Below are 18291 nucleotides of genomic sequence, written 5' to 3' on the forward strand. Positions count from 1 at the left end.
TATATTGTATATATATTTCTCTCATAAGAATCATATATGTCTCATGAACATCTGTAAAAACACTGATACATCTGCGTAAATATCTAGGATTGACGTCGCATGATTATCTCATCATAGTGATATAAACCACTTGTTAGCATGGTGAAAATTATTTTGTCGCCAAGCAATTAGAAGCAGTCTCGTTTAAACGACATCGATCGTGTATTACACGTATTGCAGGGAAGTAGAAACTTTAATCCGTCAATCGAAAATCGATAAGTTAAGATCGCATGGATCAGTTCAATAAGCACCTAATAATCGTATAAATTACCAGAAGGGGGAAGGGGAGGGCAAATAATTGATTTAGGCGAACGAGCGTCTCTAATTGATTGAAGTCATCCGTCAGAGACGGCGCGTAGCGTCACACGCGATTTATCACACATGAGACCCGCATTATTGAATCTCGTCTGTACCATCGCACACTGACGATATGTAAGTGCAAAAGTGAATTAACCCAGAACTCCACTTTCACAATCGCGTCATACCTCAGATGCGGGATTGCGAATTTAGTTAAGATGCATTCGTGTACATCAATACATTATAGTAAATGTAAACTGCACCTCCACATATATTTTGTTTTATTATTCCGTTTTTTTGTTAAAATTTTTTTTGAGTAGTTTTCCTTGGATAGATTAATTTTTTCTATGAAATAAGATTTTCACCAGAGAAATTGTTTAATCCTTAATTTTGTAGCATAAGCTTGTCTTTATTTAATCAAATGACCAAAACTAAACCGATACACTTTGCTAGATTTAATACCATCTTTTGGTGTAATAAGTTCCCATTTATCGATGAATTGTTATAAAAATTATACCAAATATAAATATAATACCAAATATATAATATCAAATATAAATTAAATCGGGGATAAAAGAACACACATGAATCGCCTCGTATTGGCCAGCGTACAATATCATTTTTCATTTATGTCGTGTTTGGCAATGTTCCTTATCATGGCGACGCACAGGTCGAAGAGAGAAAGCTTCGCTATTCCATTACTGTTTAAACTCTTATCGGTCTTATGTAATTCACTAATCGAAATTCCCGAGAGGATGGCACATCAAATTACCTGAAGAACGCAAAAGCTCTCGAGATCCGAATACGGGCAAATCGAAAATCCCGGATGGAGCTCATGCCGGGAAAGGGATAATCTTACACCGTGAACAGAACGAAGACACGGTCCATCTATGCCGTACAGCTTGAATTACGCTTCATTGTGGTGTGCCCTTACGGAACGAGACACCAATGTATTCACCATTGTAATCGAGTATGTACCTATCGCAACGTGAACGAAACCTGTGTAGAGATCCTTCTTCAGCGAACTTGAAAATTTTATAGGCTTCTCTTCCGCCCGGATGCGCTTCCTTCGTGTTCCTTTCGCGTTCCCTTCGCGGTGATACAGGATGTTCAGTAATAGGAGCAATTCGGGGGATACACGTGACGATATATTAATTTGTCTTCAAAATTAAAAAGTTTTCTTCTTATTGTTAATAATAAGTAAATCATTTCTGAGCAATCGATTAAGAAAGAAGTTTTTACGAATTACGTATTAAAAATATAGATCGATAACAAAATCTAACTCTTCAGCTAATCTTGCGAAAAAATTAATTTATTATTATAAAATCCGGACTTGATACACACCCACATAATTATCGTAATATTTATAATAATATGTAAAAACTATAAAAAAAAAAACTATATAAAGAAATTTTGAAAATAAAAATTATTTCCAACAAGGAATATCATACTCTATTTTCCAAAATCTTTTATTATTAAATATCCTTTGTTCTTTAATATATACATGTATAAAATGTATCCGTTAGAATGTTGAAACCGTGCCCGAAACGTGCCCACAACAATTATATTCGCCTGTCTTAACGTAAATGCTAATTGCGATATAATATCAGTGATCTTGGAAACAAGAGACAGGAAGCACGTACACACGTTTACATTTGCTGAAGTGTAAAGATTGTCACAATGTGTACGACGTTTCGATATTTCGCAGCAAAGTTATAAAACTGACAAGGAAGGTCAGTTATTTGTCACAATGACAGGCACTTTACTAAATAACTGCTAAATCATATAGACGAACGTGTGTAGGATTGGCAATTCAAGGAGACGCAACGAGATGTTTTCTTCCGACTAATTCGCTGTGTGTATGTGCGCACACATTGAGTAATACGTTCTTATCCAATATTGTAGTACAATATTGGATAATATTTTGTCCTTTGCTTAATGTGCGTTACATATAAGAATGATATCACTTCACGGCAGACGTCATTGCTTAGCGTTGAAATGCGCCAAATTGATTATCACTGATAAAGTTATTAATAATCGAATGATTTCAGCGTATCACGCATTTCGAATCCCGATGCACGCGTTAATAAATTCGCGTTTCGCACTGAAACCGGACAGCCTTGCAAAAAATGTAATTTGGTTTATCGACCAACGAATGGATATTTACCTTGCAACGTAATGCGCATATTTGTCCATTGACTAGTGCATACCCGGTGTATTCACCCTATATCTATACTACTGCTATTATCCACTTGGATCCCGCCGCCCATCCCCGTGAATCTACTTCCGCTCGTCGCATATACTCGTAAATTAAATCGTATAATCGGATAACGAGAGCTGCCTCCTCGCAGCTCGAGCGAATAACTCGCGATAACTCGATCTCGGCGCGAATCGTCTTGTCCGACAGCCCCGCCTGTTGACCTGTTATCAATATCTCGGTAGAACCGTTGCGAAGCAATCGCCTTACTCTATAAACGAAGAGCTCATGTCGAGCAATGATGCTACGAGAAATTGTAATTTCGTAACTGTGTTTGAAAAAGATAAATGAAAATTATACGGTCTGCTCGGCTTGTCATATTTTTTCGCACTTAAACTTGATCAGATTAATGTTGAACAATTTTTTAAACTAAATTCTAAATATTTTTATAATTAAATGTTTAATATTATTTTTCTACTTAAATAAAAGATTTGATAAAATTATATAAATAGTGTGAGATTTTATTATATGTATACGGACGGGTATAAAAAATATATAAATTGTTGTTATATATTTTTTATATGTATGCTTTCTTAAAGCTTGATTTTTGAAAAAATTGCTATTTTAAAACCGGAAAATTATTTCATGTTTCATCAATTTTATTAATGAAAATTTATTCTAAATTAAAGAAATCGGCCGCAGAAGAGCTGTAAATCCGCGATATTCTATATAATATCTGCTTATACAAACTTATATAAAAGTCATTCTAGTTGCAGCTAACTAAAACCGATAATTTTCGCCTTCTTAATCTCGATACGAATCGTCTCATCAACATTTTTGACATCGTCGGTGACGCCTGGCGCTATCATTACCGCAGAATGCGCGCCCAAAGAGAGAATAAGCACTTTGACCCGTTATCAGTACTCGGCGATTGCGTCGGTCATTGACACAAGAATCCGTTACTTGCATAGCCGTGGACTGAATACTCTGGATAATATTGCCGCTTTATAAGATGTAATCCAAGTTATTCGAAAACTAACGCAGAAAATTTAATAAACTATAGAAATTATATGCAAAAAATAATGAAATCTCTTACGAGATCTTGTAATACACCTTACGACATAATCATCGCTGTGTTTTTTAATTCATTTATTTTTAGTTAAATGCTATGAAACTGAATTTTCCTAAATCTGTCTCCGGATTCTATCTCATTATCATAATTTTTTTTAAGTATACATGTATATCACGTCTGTGTGTGTGTATAACGTGTATATCTACAGTCAGCATAAGCTTTCCCATTATCGCCTCGACAAGTACGCACCACGCGCGCCAGAGAGTATCTCGACGTGCCAGATTCTATTCACCGACAGGCCGATCTCGCGTTTACCGTCTGACCCGCATTCCATCCAGCAGCCTGAAATTTCGCTCCTCGTCCGTGTGTCCCCCGTCTCTTCTTCCGCATTACCTCCTAGTGAGCCCAGCAAGTTCAAGCGCCTCTCGTGCGAACCTCCGCACCGATCGGCGGAATATTTATTCCTGCGCATCGCGCGCTAGGCGCTGCGAAAATATTATTGCGCAGATTGAAAAAAGCCTCAAATATATCTATATGACAAATTTCACGATAAAAGAACAATGCACCACTATTTTCCTACACTAGTGACCCAGATAGCAAAATGCTAGCAGCATGCGCGCAGATTGGCAGCAAATTTAATCAGAATTCCATGCCAAAACCATAGCCATCTGTGACCACATTAAGCTCAGGTTTTGTCGACAGAGCCTGCTGACAGGCAATGTGAGCAGATTGGCAGCAGAAATCACGCAGAGCCTGCGCGCAATCTGACGGCAGATTGACAGCAGAAATCGAGCAGTTTCTAGACATTTATATAAAAACATTAAAATGCACAAATTAATTACCCACCACACGGCCAGGTGAGAAGGATTAAGTGAACAATTAGAAAGGATTCCTCTTTAGAAGGGGAAGATAAAACTCAAAAATAATCAGAATTCATAAAAAAAAAATTCTCATTTCTTGAGATCATCTCGCGACGCGTTGCACTCTTATGATCTATACCGCTTAAAACTTTTAGCTACACTTGATAAAAATTATGTTTATTATATTTTCGTTCGCTGTGTTAATCTACACACTTATATGTTCCAAATTTTTCCTTCTGAATGCATTAGTTGCTAATGTACAATTAATTTTCAACATTTTTAATATCAGCACAGATAAACCAGTGCCAAAAGAAATACAAAGGGGAAAGTCTTAAGAAAGATTGAAATGCGATAGAATGTTGAATTATAATGTCACGCGTTCCATTGAATACACATCGTAAAATAAACCCTTATTTTCGTAATTGCAATCAGGCTTTATTTCGAATGCACTTTAGCTGGCGCCAGAAAGTGGATACCCAACAAGTCACCTTCAGAGCGTAATCGCATGACGCCGCCTAATAAAGCCTTATCAAAATAAAACACTCCAATCAACATGTATTTCGTTGATTTATGCCACATTTGATATAACAAGGAAACAACAATGTAATCGCATTTGACGTTATAGATATATGTATATAACAACTCGTAACAACTCATCAATATATATATACATATATATGTATATTATTCGCACACAGTTATTAAAATTGTGCACAAATTACTGTTTGCCGTCAAAATTTATACATACCGATTAGACGAATCATATGTCACTTTGTAGCATTTCAACACAAGATGGATTAAGATGTTACGCAATATCATTACAAAATCAACACATTCTACATGGCTATTTCTCGAAATGTCGAATCTCAAACATTTTAAATAGTTCTTTTATTTTTTTTGTTTTTTGTGCTGTGACATTAACATACATAAAAAAAAAAACAAATTTTTCTATAGCTAATGAAATATTATAGTGATAGCTGATATGATGTTATTATACAATATTTCATAAATAAAAAATAATGGATTTAAATTTTTAAACCAAACGAAGCACCTGCCAATAACGTATAATAGTATACGGATAAATTCAAAATTGTCAAAAACAGTAAAAATAAGGTAATAAATAAAAACGCAAAATAAAAACGTTGTCGGTAAAGCTAAAAAGTGTCAATAACGGAAAATAAAAATAATAAATATAAAATAAGATCATATAAAATAATAAAAAAGCCATACAAATATATGTAGTTAAAATAAAAATAAAAAGGTTGTCGAACGATAAATAAAATTAATAAGTAAGTAAATAAAAACGCAACTAGAAATGTCGTCGGTAAAGCTAAAAACGTCAATACAGAAAATTAAAATAATAAATATAAAACGGTTAGAACGCAAAAATAAGGAAATTGATAACAAATAGTCGTCGTTGAAGATAAAATGGATTGTCGGCACGATAAAAAAAAAAAAAAAAAAAAAAAAAAAAAAATTTGGTCGCTATGTAAACAACGGCGCAAACAGTTCCATTGCAAAGTTATAAGGAACAGTAAAACAAATAATCCTAAAATTGCAATGAAACATACAGAATGAATATGAAAATATAATGAATATAACAAAAGTCCAGTATGGTATACAAATAAATAAATTTTATCTTCAGCGACAATTTTGAATTCTGTTTTTGACAATTTTGAATTTATCCGTACCCGACAACCGTCTTTTATTGTTTTGCGCCGTTGTTTGACGGCGCTGACAGCGCTTGTTTTTATCTTCTCACTGTTTTCGCCTAATGATAATTGTCCCATTGCTCAACCGTTAGTCAGTGTGTCTAGTTCTAATTTACTGTCGACTCGTGCGTTACCTCGTAAGTCTTACAACTGTTATACAACATTGATCTTTGCTCTCGTCATTTTCCGACACAGGCCGCTCCTCTTTTTACAGACACTATTAACATCAACGTAGCGCCATGTGCTTAATTTACAAACGAAATTACTCAAGAATCGAGGATTCTTTGACACGGATACTTGGGAGAATGGTCTTGTCGTTTGCGGATGACCGGAGAGAATCACACTCCACTACTAGCATCTTTGTAGCTATGCGTTTTTAATCTCTTACAACCTTTTTATATTTATTTGTAGTTATAATTTTATTATTCGATGCGCTGAGTATGGCCAAAAGAAGGGCCGAAACGTCCGCGAGTTAGATATTCTATTGTAATCTTTTTATAATAAATTTATAATTTATAACGCCCTTAATACCGCGCTTGGCTCTTTTTGCCATTTTTGACATTCTTGATTTTATTCATTAAGAGCCTTATTTTTATATTTTGTTGAAATATATTATATAATTTTATGTAAGATTATGACAATCCTTCACATATTTTCTTATGCGTTTACATAATCAATATTAAATGACAGTTGCATTTGGCATTCCTAACAAATATAAGCATGATATTCAATACTATCTCCCATTAATATTTAAAGTTTTTAATTCGCTTAAACTCGTTTAAACTAAGCTAAAAAAATATTGACAGAATTTCTCACACGCTATTCCTATGAAGTTACTTAATACTTAATACTTAATAATAAGTTACTATGAACTTAGCTTAAACTTGATTTTGCTGGACAGAAGTGACAGGGTAATATGTTATTCGATTGATATTGATATCGAAAGTATGATCGATGATACACACAAATGTATTTGTCGTCGCGTCATGAGCCTAAATCATCTTGAAATTTTGTTCTCGGAGATCGATAAAAATGATTCACTTTTCAGCGCAATAACTTTCTCTTTCGACGATTGTCACAACGATAATATCTAACGTATTCAAGAAATACCGTAAATATATACATCTAAAATAAAGACAAATATATTCGCAACAACTCATCAAAACACTAACCTAGCTTATATTTATCATGAATTATTGATAAATCGATAGCAATGTTTGCATACAGGATAAAATCATATAAACCTGGTAGTCAACAATCGATCGCAAAATTAAGCGCTTTCTCGATTATATTTCCGATTATTTCATATTTCACATTAAATTAATTCCGACGACACATATTAAGCAACTCGCGAACAAATCGAAATATAAGTTCTCGCGATTAGCGATATCGATCGGAGCACGTTGTCATGTGCCCGGCGACAATCATCATTGACGATTATCATCTCGTTATAGTAACCAAGGACACAACTCTCACAAAGCATACGCTTAGTTAAAGTAGAGCCGACGCGACAAATGCCGACATACGAAATTCAAAAGAGTGTCAAGCTTGCACTGAGCATCAATTACTATGGCAAACATACCACTTGAAATCAGTGAGCAACATAGAGATCACGCGTATGTATGTGATCATCATCTAATAGCCATTGGCACACATAATTACGATCAAATGATAAATCATTTGAGACCGATGGATCATTCCTCGCGGAGCTCGTTGTGTGTCATTTCCACTTACGCTCGAATTAATTGATATTAGCTATTAGTTTTAGCGTAGCTTCTTAGGGACCATATATATATATATATTCGTCGATTTGTTCGCAAAGCGTAGTGTTCGATCGCGACGTAATGATACTGATGATGATAATAATTAAAATTGTTCGGTTACTTTAAAATACAAAGAAATAAATGCAAAAATATACGTCATGTGTCTGAAAGTGTGGAAGAAATACTATGTGTCAAGGTGATCTGTTATTAAAATCAGTGTTTAAACATCTTTCCAAAAATTATCTTATTGAAGTAAAACAATGAGAAGACGTATATTCGGTTACGTAAATGAGATGTTTTTTCAAGATGCGTTATCGCGCAAATATAGTGTGTGATTACAACAGTAAGTTTGATTTATAATAATAATATATGATAGATTTAGAATAATGTGCAATGCGATTAAATTTTCATATCGTAATCATATATCATAGACGCACAATGTATACAGTTGTCGCATATATTTATCAGCGTCGCAACACTTGCTGTCGTGAAAACACGTAATGTAATGACAAAATAGACAAAGATGTAGATACAACATATTACAAGTATATTTTTAATATCACCAAAATCAAATTGAAGCATTCTTTAGACAACTCATAAGTGACAACTCCCATTCTTTAGACAACTCCCTGTAACTTTTCATATGTATAGATCCAAGACAATTAATTGTCAAGGTCTGGTTCCAATTAAACGAGCTTAATTAGCATCATAAAATCTTTTTTATAATATGTATCAGTATTGTTATATTATGAGAAATAATTTTTGAATAATATCCTTCATATTTACCGACTTTTCTAGTGAAATAATTTCAGTCGTGATTACGCGTTTCCACTCTATCGTGTTTTCGCAATAATTTCAATTTGTTCCCGTAAATTGATATTTAACTCTGCATTCAGTATTCAACGCATGGCCTTCTCTCTAAACAGCAAAATAATTTCGTAATATCGCAAAAAATTTATTCCTTTCTCTCTTCTTTATCCTATAAATTTCGATACCACAGTTATTACATCTTGTTGCAATCTTGACATAAAAAGCGAACGTTTATCGAAGTGAAATGTCAGCAGTGCTGATAGATAAAAAAAATGTCAGGGTAATACGTCATACTTTTATAGTCTGATGATCATGCAATTGTGTCATTATATATTTACGTATTAAAAATAATCACTATCATGATCCATAGCATCTCAAAACTGTGTTATCGTTTTCATAATTAATTGATGATAGTCTCACGTGAAAGACAAGGAATTAGATTTACCATTGAAAAGCATTTTTCTATTTTTTAGATTATCTATTTGAATTATTATATATTAAAAAGATATGATTCGAAATTAAATTTAAAGACGATACAATAATTGTGGAATTTCGCATTTTCGTAACCGGCATTGATTAGATAATAATGTTTGATAAATAATTGCAATTATATATATTATATATGAATATCAATATTTTTATATTATATTACATATATGTTACATATATATTACTTTTTATTTAAAACATATGCAAATTACTTTTAAATTACATATCCCGATAGTTGAAATTTTGTAAAACATAGTTACAATTTGAAGTCTGTTTAATAATTAATAATTAGAAAAAGCAATATAATTATTAGGAAATATCATTTATGTATGTTTAACTTACACAACTAACGATTCCAAACCATTACAATGTCGAAGCAACATGTTGCATAATGTTTTTCTTTCTATAATTGTTCTACTCCAAAAGATTGCATTATCTCAATATATTTTACTGAAACTAAAATACTAATAATAATCGGGACTATAAGCAAATCATCATGACCTCGAGGTCACACACGCAAATCTCATTTTTATTATTTTACAGACTACCACTCTCATGGTCGTGATAACTGATAACGCGCAATCTTCTTGCGCGGAATTTCTTTGCCCTCGTAGAGTGGAACTTACCGATCCAAGCAACCAACGCGAAAGAACCACTCGCTTGCGAATAACGACGCGAGTGACAGTATCGCGCGTAAGGGTGGCCGCAAATTTCGTTAAGTACTACACACACTCCGTCGTCTATGAGAAATTGTCCAATCTCTTAGCATCACATTGCCGAGAGAGATTGTGGCAGTCGTTCTCCAGTTCAATAGTGGCATTAGCGGTGTTCGTGCATCCGCTCTCTTACGTTCGCGATCAAGACCAATACATTGGTGGATTCATCATCAAGCCATCCCCTTGTTATTTGTTGTAATATCCCATTGTGATCAAGTGCATGTTACTCAGTGTACACTGCACAATTACACCCAAAATCGAGGTATCATCCTTTTACGTTGACATTTCGCTTTGCATCGCCTAAAGCTTAATCAAATTTGTATCGTAGAAAACTGTGGTAAATGTAATTTTCAGTAACGATAGATTATAAATTAGTGGAATAAATTATTAGAATTTTTTATGTGTTTTTAATAAATTATTATATGTATGACTACCATTTTTATTTTTGTAACTGTATTAATAATATATACATAAAGATATATTCTTTTTTTTTTTAATTATTAAGAATTGCATTTCTATTGCACGAAGAAACAGTTTTTGAGATATAAATGTGCAAGTTTTTTAATAGATTAAACAATTCAGTCAAGTATGGTAAAAGTATTACGCATTAATATTTTAATGTAAAATGTGTATATAAACAGAAAGGTCAAATATAATTTGCAATTTGATTACGATTAAATATGAAAAAAAAATTATTATTGAATAGATATAAAAGATAGACAAACTAAATTGCTTTGAACATAAAATATGTAAGTGTAATAACTAATAATAAAATTTTTTAAATTAAAATATTTTACTTTTATATAACGTAAAAATCTATTCGATTATTCTTCTCTCTCTTTCTGTCTCTCTCTCTCTCTCTCTCTCTCTCTCTCTCTCTCTCTCTCTCTCAAGCAAATAACACAGTTTTAATTTAAAAAAATTATCAGCGTCTTAATTATAAGCAATTTGATAATAATTGTTATTAAAAAATGTATTTATAATTTCTACACAATTTATAATTAATAATATAATTGTGTTTATATTTGATTTAGATATAGAAAAATCATTATTTCTTTATTTCTTAATTTACGCAGTATATAAATGCATGCAAAAAATTATCACATTTTAACTTGTTTAAGAAACTTATTATAACTTTATAACGCGAGATAAACCACGACAATCTGCGCTTTATTTTTAATTCAAATAGATTTGCAAATGAAAATAGTATTCGCATTAATGCAAATGTTTTTTTTTTCAGCGTGAACGCGCGTATGTGATACGTAACTCAAGGGCAATCAGTGATTTAAACGCGTTGTGATACAACAAGATACCCGGATAAATTTTCCGATTCTAGCAAACAGCCGAGATGGCGAGCGTAGACAGAGATCTCGAGGAACTCATGTCCCACCTTGGTGAATTCGGCAAATACCAATTGCAACAGTACTCTCTTCACATGCTTGCCGCGTTTACGGCCGGCCTGCACATGCTGAGCCTACTGATGGTCGCGGCGGTGCCGCCGTATCATTGCAATATCCCAGAAGTGAACTTGTCATCTTCCATAACCGAGACATATAACTTGACCTTTCCCGACTGGAATACCTCGGTCGTTTCGGAACATCTTCCGCGTCCCCTCGACAGCTGTCACTATCTGGATCGCGACAATGTCACCCGAGAATGTGACTCATGGACCTATGACACGACGTACATCCAGTCATCGCGTGCCATAGAATGGAACTTTGTGTGCTCGCGACGTTGGATGGGCGCCATGGCGCAATCCTCCTACATGTTTGGCGTGTTTATTGGCGCGGCCACTTTGGGTACCATGGCAGATAAATACGGCAGGAAAATTATATTTTACATATCCACAATGTTGCAGCTGGTGTTTGGGGTGTCGGTGGCTCTTGTGAATAATTACTATATCTTCCTGGTGATTCGCTTTTTGTATGGCATCTTCGGCTCCGCCGGCGCTTACATCACCGCGTTTGTATTGACAATGGAATTGGTAGGTCCGTCCAAGAGAACGGTGTGCGGTGTGTTGATGCAATTGACTTTCGCTATAGGCTTTATGGTAGTAGCCATGTGGGGCGTTATAATCCACGATCGTATGTGGTTGCAGATCATATTCGGCATGCACAGCGTGCTTTTGCTCGGCCACTGGTGGTTGATGGACGAGTCACCCAGATGGTTGTGGGCGCAAGGTCGCGTCGCCGAAGCGATCATCATTGTGCAGAGGGGTTTGAAAATAAACGGCAGCAACGTACAAGTGGACGCGGCTAAGCTTATTAGCAAAGCAAAGACGCAACACGAGAACAAGGAGGAAAGATCGTATGGTGCATTGGATCTTTTCAAGACACCGAATCTCCGTAAAAAGACTCTCAATATATGTTTTAATTGGTTCGCCAACTCGATCGCCTATTATGGATTGACCCTTAACACAGGCAATCTAGTCACCAATCCATTCCTCACGCTGTTCCTCAACGCTGTGATGGAGGCACCAGCGTCAATCTTTATAATATTTACCCTGGACCGCACCGGCAGGAGATGTCTGGTCAGCGCATTCATGATGATCGGCGGCGTATGCTGCATCTTCGCCGCCGGTATTACTGGCGTGACCGGTGATTTGGCGAATATCATCAGAATTACGATAGTGTTGGTGGGCAAGTCTTGCGTAGCCGGCTCGTTTGCCGTCGTGTATAATTACACGGCCGAACTATTTCCCACGGTGGTAAGAAACACCGCGGTCGGTATCGGCTCCATGTGCGCGCGTCTCAGCAGCACACTCACGCCGATGATCTTTTTGCTGGATTCGCTAGACCCGCGGATGCCAACCGCGCTCTTCGGATTGGTCGTTTTAACTGCAGGTTACCTGGCGCTCTACCTGCCGGAAACGCTGAATCAGCCGATGCCGGAGACCATGGAGGACGGCGAGAACTTCGGCAAGGGCGATACCTGCTTCACTACCTGCATGGGCGGTGGAGCGAAAGCCACCTCGAACGACCATGACATCGTGATGGAGGAGACACACGAGAGAGATGAGAAGGAAAGGTTGAAAAATATATAAAGCGTATTGCCGTATAAAAAATTCACAAAGTACCTTTGACCAGTACTTATGACTATATCGCGGAGAAAAGGGACGTACATTATCCTGCCCATGTCCGCAACATGAAGTTACTAAGCTGATATTAGAGATACTTATTCTTGAATTTAATCCAGCTCTAATACGCACAACTCATCAATAGAAAGGAATTATTTTGAAATAATTTATATACATTAGATATAAAAATGTTTTAGAATTGCATATGTGACATTATATTGACATAATATTGATAATATTTTATGCTCTATTTTTACAAAAATTGTCAAAATATTTAAAGATTTTATAATAACAATAATAATACAAATTTTACATCAGAAAAAGACAATATTTTTATAGATAAAGAATACGCATGACAGTAATTTCGATTTTGTAAAGTCATGTATTTTGTTGATTGGATATAATAGCACTATATATCATATATTTTTATACACATGAGCGTTTAATAATCATTAACTACAAAAATTTCATGGATGAGAAATATCTGAAGAGAAGTGATTAAAAGTTTAAGCGGCACTGTTTTCCCGCTAGCGTAAAATCCATCGCCATAAAATCCTTATGAATAATCCGACAGAATCAACGAGGAAATAAATTCGTTTACATCTGACTTATCTCGTTACTTTCAGCGAGATAAACTGACCGACAAAAGTTTAAGGGTTCTACGAGATAAAGTGAAAAATGTGTGGGACACTTTAAAGCGCACATATGATCTTAATGGCGAGGATGGCAATTTCGAAAAGATGTTCCGAAAAGATGTGAGAGATTCTCTGGCGGTAAAACCGCCAATTCGCTCCTCTCCCTAGCTAATGGAAAAACTTTGTCGCCTAGTTCAACGCTTTTCCAATCATAAAGTTTGAAAAATGGTCGCGTCGGTTATCTGTGGATTTTTTTATCGTTAAATTAACGATGGCAGAGAAAGATCTTATCTCTGGTAAAATTTGTTAAATTTTGTCAAACAATTTAAATTGTTATGAAAAAGTTGCGAAAGACTTATAATTCTCAATTATATTTTATAATTAATATTACCGTAATATATATATTTCGTAGAAAATATTTATTACAATTACAGAACACACTTATTCGTTATCTAATACACGATATCCCCTTTAAAATAGTCCCTTCCTAAAGCAATGCACTTGATCCAATGTTTTTTCTATTGCAGAAAGCAGTCTTCAAAATCATTCTCCGTGAGGCTGTTTAGAACACGCGTCAACTATTCCACCTCCGCTTGTGACCCCCAATGACGGTCCTTCATATCTTTCTTGATCTTGGGGAATAGAAAAAAATCGGAGGAGGTCAGATCGGACCCCCCTGACTTTTTTCTATTTCCCAAAATCAAGAGGGACATGAAGGATCGTCATGGGGTCATTGGGGGTCACGAGCGGAAGTGGAATGGATGACGCGTGCTCTAAACAGCCTCACGGAGAATGATTTTGAAGACTGCTTCCTGCAATGGAAAAAACATTGGATCAAGTGCATTGCTTTAGGAAGGGACTATTTTAAAGGGGATATCGTGTATTAGATAACGAATAAGTGTGTTCTGTAATTGTAATAAATATTTTCTACGAAATATATATATAATGCGCTACATGCGGTTGAACGCTAAGTACTAAAGTAGCAATGTGTGCTTACTGTAGAATGCTTACTCTCAATGTCATTCGAGTTATCGCGCTTCATAAAATCTAATATTAAAAAAACATAAAATGTACATACACATTTTGCAGATACATTTGTTATTCGGAAGAATATTCTTCGGCGTTATATAATTTATGCGCAGATTTTACATATGAAGCGGCTGATAACAGGAAATTTTTCCGCACGTACTTTCCCATTATCTGATGGTATTCATATAATAACCGTCGAGCACAACGGCGCAATGCTGGTTGCATCTCTCTTTTGATTAGAACGTTTAACATGAGATCGATATACGCGTCGTCGATGACTTTTGTGGGATTCGCAAAATGCTGTGAGATCAGCTGTGCGAGTTGTAACGCATTCGCGCTCGAATTTCATGCCCGAAATTCCATATGTGCGTAAAATCATCATCGTGGCGAAATTAAATATACTTTGGCTCTAAATCATGATACTAAACTCTAATGATTAAATGTGAAAATATTAAGTCGCAGATGAATAATTTATAAATATAATCTTTAGAAAAATTTCATTATCAAGTATTTGTTGAGCAGAGTGTACGCATCAAGTTTTGCTTTTCTTGGATATAGAAGTTATTAATTATTCCATGAGAGATGAAGGAGCAATGCAGATATAATTAACACCGCTTGGAATTTTTCTAAAGTTTCAACAAGACAATAGTAATTATATAATGAAACGAAATATTCAACTTTAGTCATCTATTAAATAATATCTAGGATACCTAGATAATAAATATCTAATGTAAATATATCTAGAGAAAGAATCGGAATAAAATTCAGACAAAATTCTCGAAAATATCATAAAAATGAGAACACGCCCTCGAAAAGCGGAGCAACTTCTTGTAATTGCCGTAGCTCGTACAGCTTATATAAATGTAAATCCGACCCTGATGAATCGTACACTCACCTGCGTTATCGAACGCGTACAAGTCCATGCGCGAGGGATGCTGGAGCGGGAGATACGAGAGCACACAGTAGCAAGGAGCGCGCGTCGCCAACTGAACTCCCGCTCTGTGCTCGCCCATTAAATCGCGGAAAACGTTGCACCAGCGCGCGCAACTCTGTCAAACATGGTACAACAAATTTGATCTCCCGTAGAATTGGATCGCGAAAGTATCGTCGTACTCCAAGATTCGTCGCATCCGATTTTTAGATGAAAGGCAACGAAATACGAGAAGACGAGAGAGCTTTGACGAGAGAGAGCTTCGCACGATCAATAAAGATCGAGTAACTTTGTAACTAATGGTTCAAGTTAATTAAAGTTTAATTCTCTGTACGATCTTGTCCTGCATTAAGATTAATTTGGCATTCATCCAACACATTTCTGGAAAACGATGAACAGTTATGATTTGCAAATTATTCTTCACATTTTCGTCGAACTCTATAAATAGTAAAAAATTCATAGTATTAATATTATACATCACAGATTATATAATTTAAACTGATTTATGACTATGCTACTTAAACTTGTGATCATATCGATATAAATCATTATTTAGTTAATTAGGATTATTTCGATTATTAAATATCAAATAAAAAGCTTTTTGAAAAAATTCGAAACAATGACACATATTTTTTTTTCAATGTAGACACGTTCTTCTCGCTGAAACAATAAAAACAGAGATGAATTTCAAGTTTTCATTTCCTAAGCAAGCTCCGATAGAAGTACCATCATTCCGCTTCGATAGATGGAAACTTTTTATTGCGCTTTCATATCCCTTCGACAATTGACGAAGTTCTTGGCTCGAGGCGATTAAAAAGTAAATCCACGATCGATTTAATATTTAATGCGTGCGAAGCGAATTTCATTGACACCTGTTTATATCTCACACATAAACTTTATAGAAAATGTGTTCATATCGTAAGAAAAAAATTTTTCTAGTTCACATATCAAATTAATTAAACAAATTATATTAATTATTAATATAAAATTCAATTTCAACAATATATTAGAATCATTGTAATGATCGTAATCATTAAATCAATTTAATATTTAAGACTATCAATTATGAAATCTTTTTTTTGTTTATGTAATTTTGTCTTATTTATTTAATCTTTTTCTTATATATAATATTAGTTAAAAGATAATATTATTTTTTTAAATTTGCACATTGTTTTGCATATTGAAAAATTGTCTCACGAAAAGATAATTATGTTTTAATTATCGCCACTAGACTTTAATTAAATTGAGGCCATCTTTGAACACGCCATAAAACAGTTGGACATGTCCTAATTGCGAATTCCCGGTGACTCGTTTATAAGCAGCGGAGATACAACACATTGTGCCATGCAAATTATTCTAATTAGTAAAGTCAGCATACGAATTTTAGCTTGTCTTTATATGCAAGATATTTCGAATATCGATTAAATAAATATCAGACAAAGTTGATTAAAAATGATTATTATATCTTGTCTTTTCAAATTATATTTAAAATAACTTTTTTCTTTGTTCAAAAATTATACAAAATAAAATAATATAAAATTTGAAAATTTGCCAATTAAATCTTATTGTTTTATGCAAAAATTGATAAGCCTTATTTATACAATTGGGATCGCATCTTTTCTAGAGATACAAATAGACAATAAGCCAATTAAATCTGTTTATTAAAAAATTAAACATCAAGTTCTAATTATGCTTAAAAATTAAAGATAATTTTCATTTTTAATTTTGGAATAATTATTATATTATTATATGAAAATCAAGAAATCTGAAAAGTATGTGTTAATTCGATCATATATTCATTTAAATAATGTTCGTATCCATAATCTACTAAAATAAACTTAGAGCATTGTCTGATTGCTTATTAATTACAAAAATACACGCACGGTGGACTGAAAAATATGGCACAGCATCGTGCATAACATTTCTTTAAAAATGATATGTATGTATATAATGCTTATAGTACTCAAAAAAAATGTAGATGCGATTACTCACATATTTCTCTCCCGTACTAATTAATCAACTTTTTAACGATTTTCATGATTACTCAACGTGCACATATAACTTTTTGCAGTGTCGTTTTCTCAAATAAAAGACGGAAAAGAAAATACAGGTATATACATCGATGCAGCTCTTATAATATGCAACTCTCATCCATTTATTTCAACACATTAATAAAATATATATATGCGTATATTTTTATCTACAAATTGTCCCAGAGATTTTCATCTTAATATTAACAAAGTTCATGAGATATAAAAACATTAGATATAAAAAAATAATTTTTCCGAAACTTTTTCCTTCAGAAATTTTAAATTTGCTCGCTTCTGATATTTAATTCCTGCTAATAAAAAATCTGTAGGTAAGTTTAAATAAATATTGTTTGTTATTAATTGCAGCGCAAGAAAATTCAATTCGCGACAAACATCTTATTATGAATATTATAGGTCGAGATCTCTCTTTTTCTCTCTTTCGCTCTCTTTCGGAAATATTTCGCATATTCGTATATATACATCGCTCTCCCTCTCCCTCTCTCTCTCTCTCTCTCTCTCCCTCTCCCTCTCCCTCTCCTCTCTCTCTCTGCAGTGGAGAAGACGTGTCAAACATCGCTCCGCAAAAGTAATAACTTTTAAACGGTTAAATAGTTACGGGGAGTGATAGAAAGTTA

At 34.2% G+C, this 18291-nt stretch overlaps 2 protein-coding genes across 5 annotated transcripts in view; one reads left to right on the forward strand and one right to left on the reverse strand.

Moving 5' to 3' along the window:
- The window catches only part of LOC115240047 (aminopeptidase N-like), a 34719-nt gene extending 18498 nt beyond the window's left edge, over positions 1-16221 (reverse strand). Inside the window, exon 1 of the mRNA XM_029815001.1 lies at positions 15591-16221. The gene's annotated coding sequence lies outside the window, so the exon portion shown is untranslated. The remainder of the gene's footprint in view (positions 1-15590) is intronic.
- Positions 6147-15956, forward strand: LOC115240048 (organic cation transporter protein). Of its 4 annotated transcripts, none has more exons than XM_029815006.1 (5): positions 6151-6314; positions 6392-8283; positions 9783-10217; positions 11196-12300; positions 12376-15956. In XM_029815006.1, the coding sequence occupies exons 4-5, from the start codon at positions 11304-11306 to the stop codon at positions 12996-12998; spliced, it is 1620 nt and encodes a 539-aa protein (XP_029670866.1). In that variant the 5' UTR covers positions 6151-6314; positions 6392-8283; positions 9783-10217; positions 11196-11303; the 3' UTR covers positions 12999-15956. The 4 variants fall into 4 exon arrangements, with proteins under 4 accessions (XP_029670865.1, XP_029670866.1, XP_029670867.1 ...); XM_029815007.1 differs by having other exon boundaries at positions 11196-11939; positions 12054-15956; XM_029815005.1 differs by having other exon boundaries at positions 6147-6314; positions 9783-10150; positions 11196-15956.
- Positions 16222-18291: the final 2070 nt, after the last annotated feature.

Source organism: Formica exsecta, unplaced genomic scaffold (genome assembly GCF_003651465.1).
Source record: "Formica exsecta isolate Colony F162 unplaced genomic scaffold, ASM365146v1 scaffold4, whole genome shotgun sequence".
Lineage (NCBI taxonomy): Eukaryota > Metazoa > Arthropoda > Insecta > Hymenoptera > Formicidae > Formica > Formica exsecta.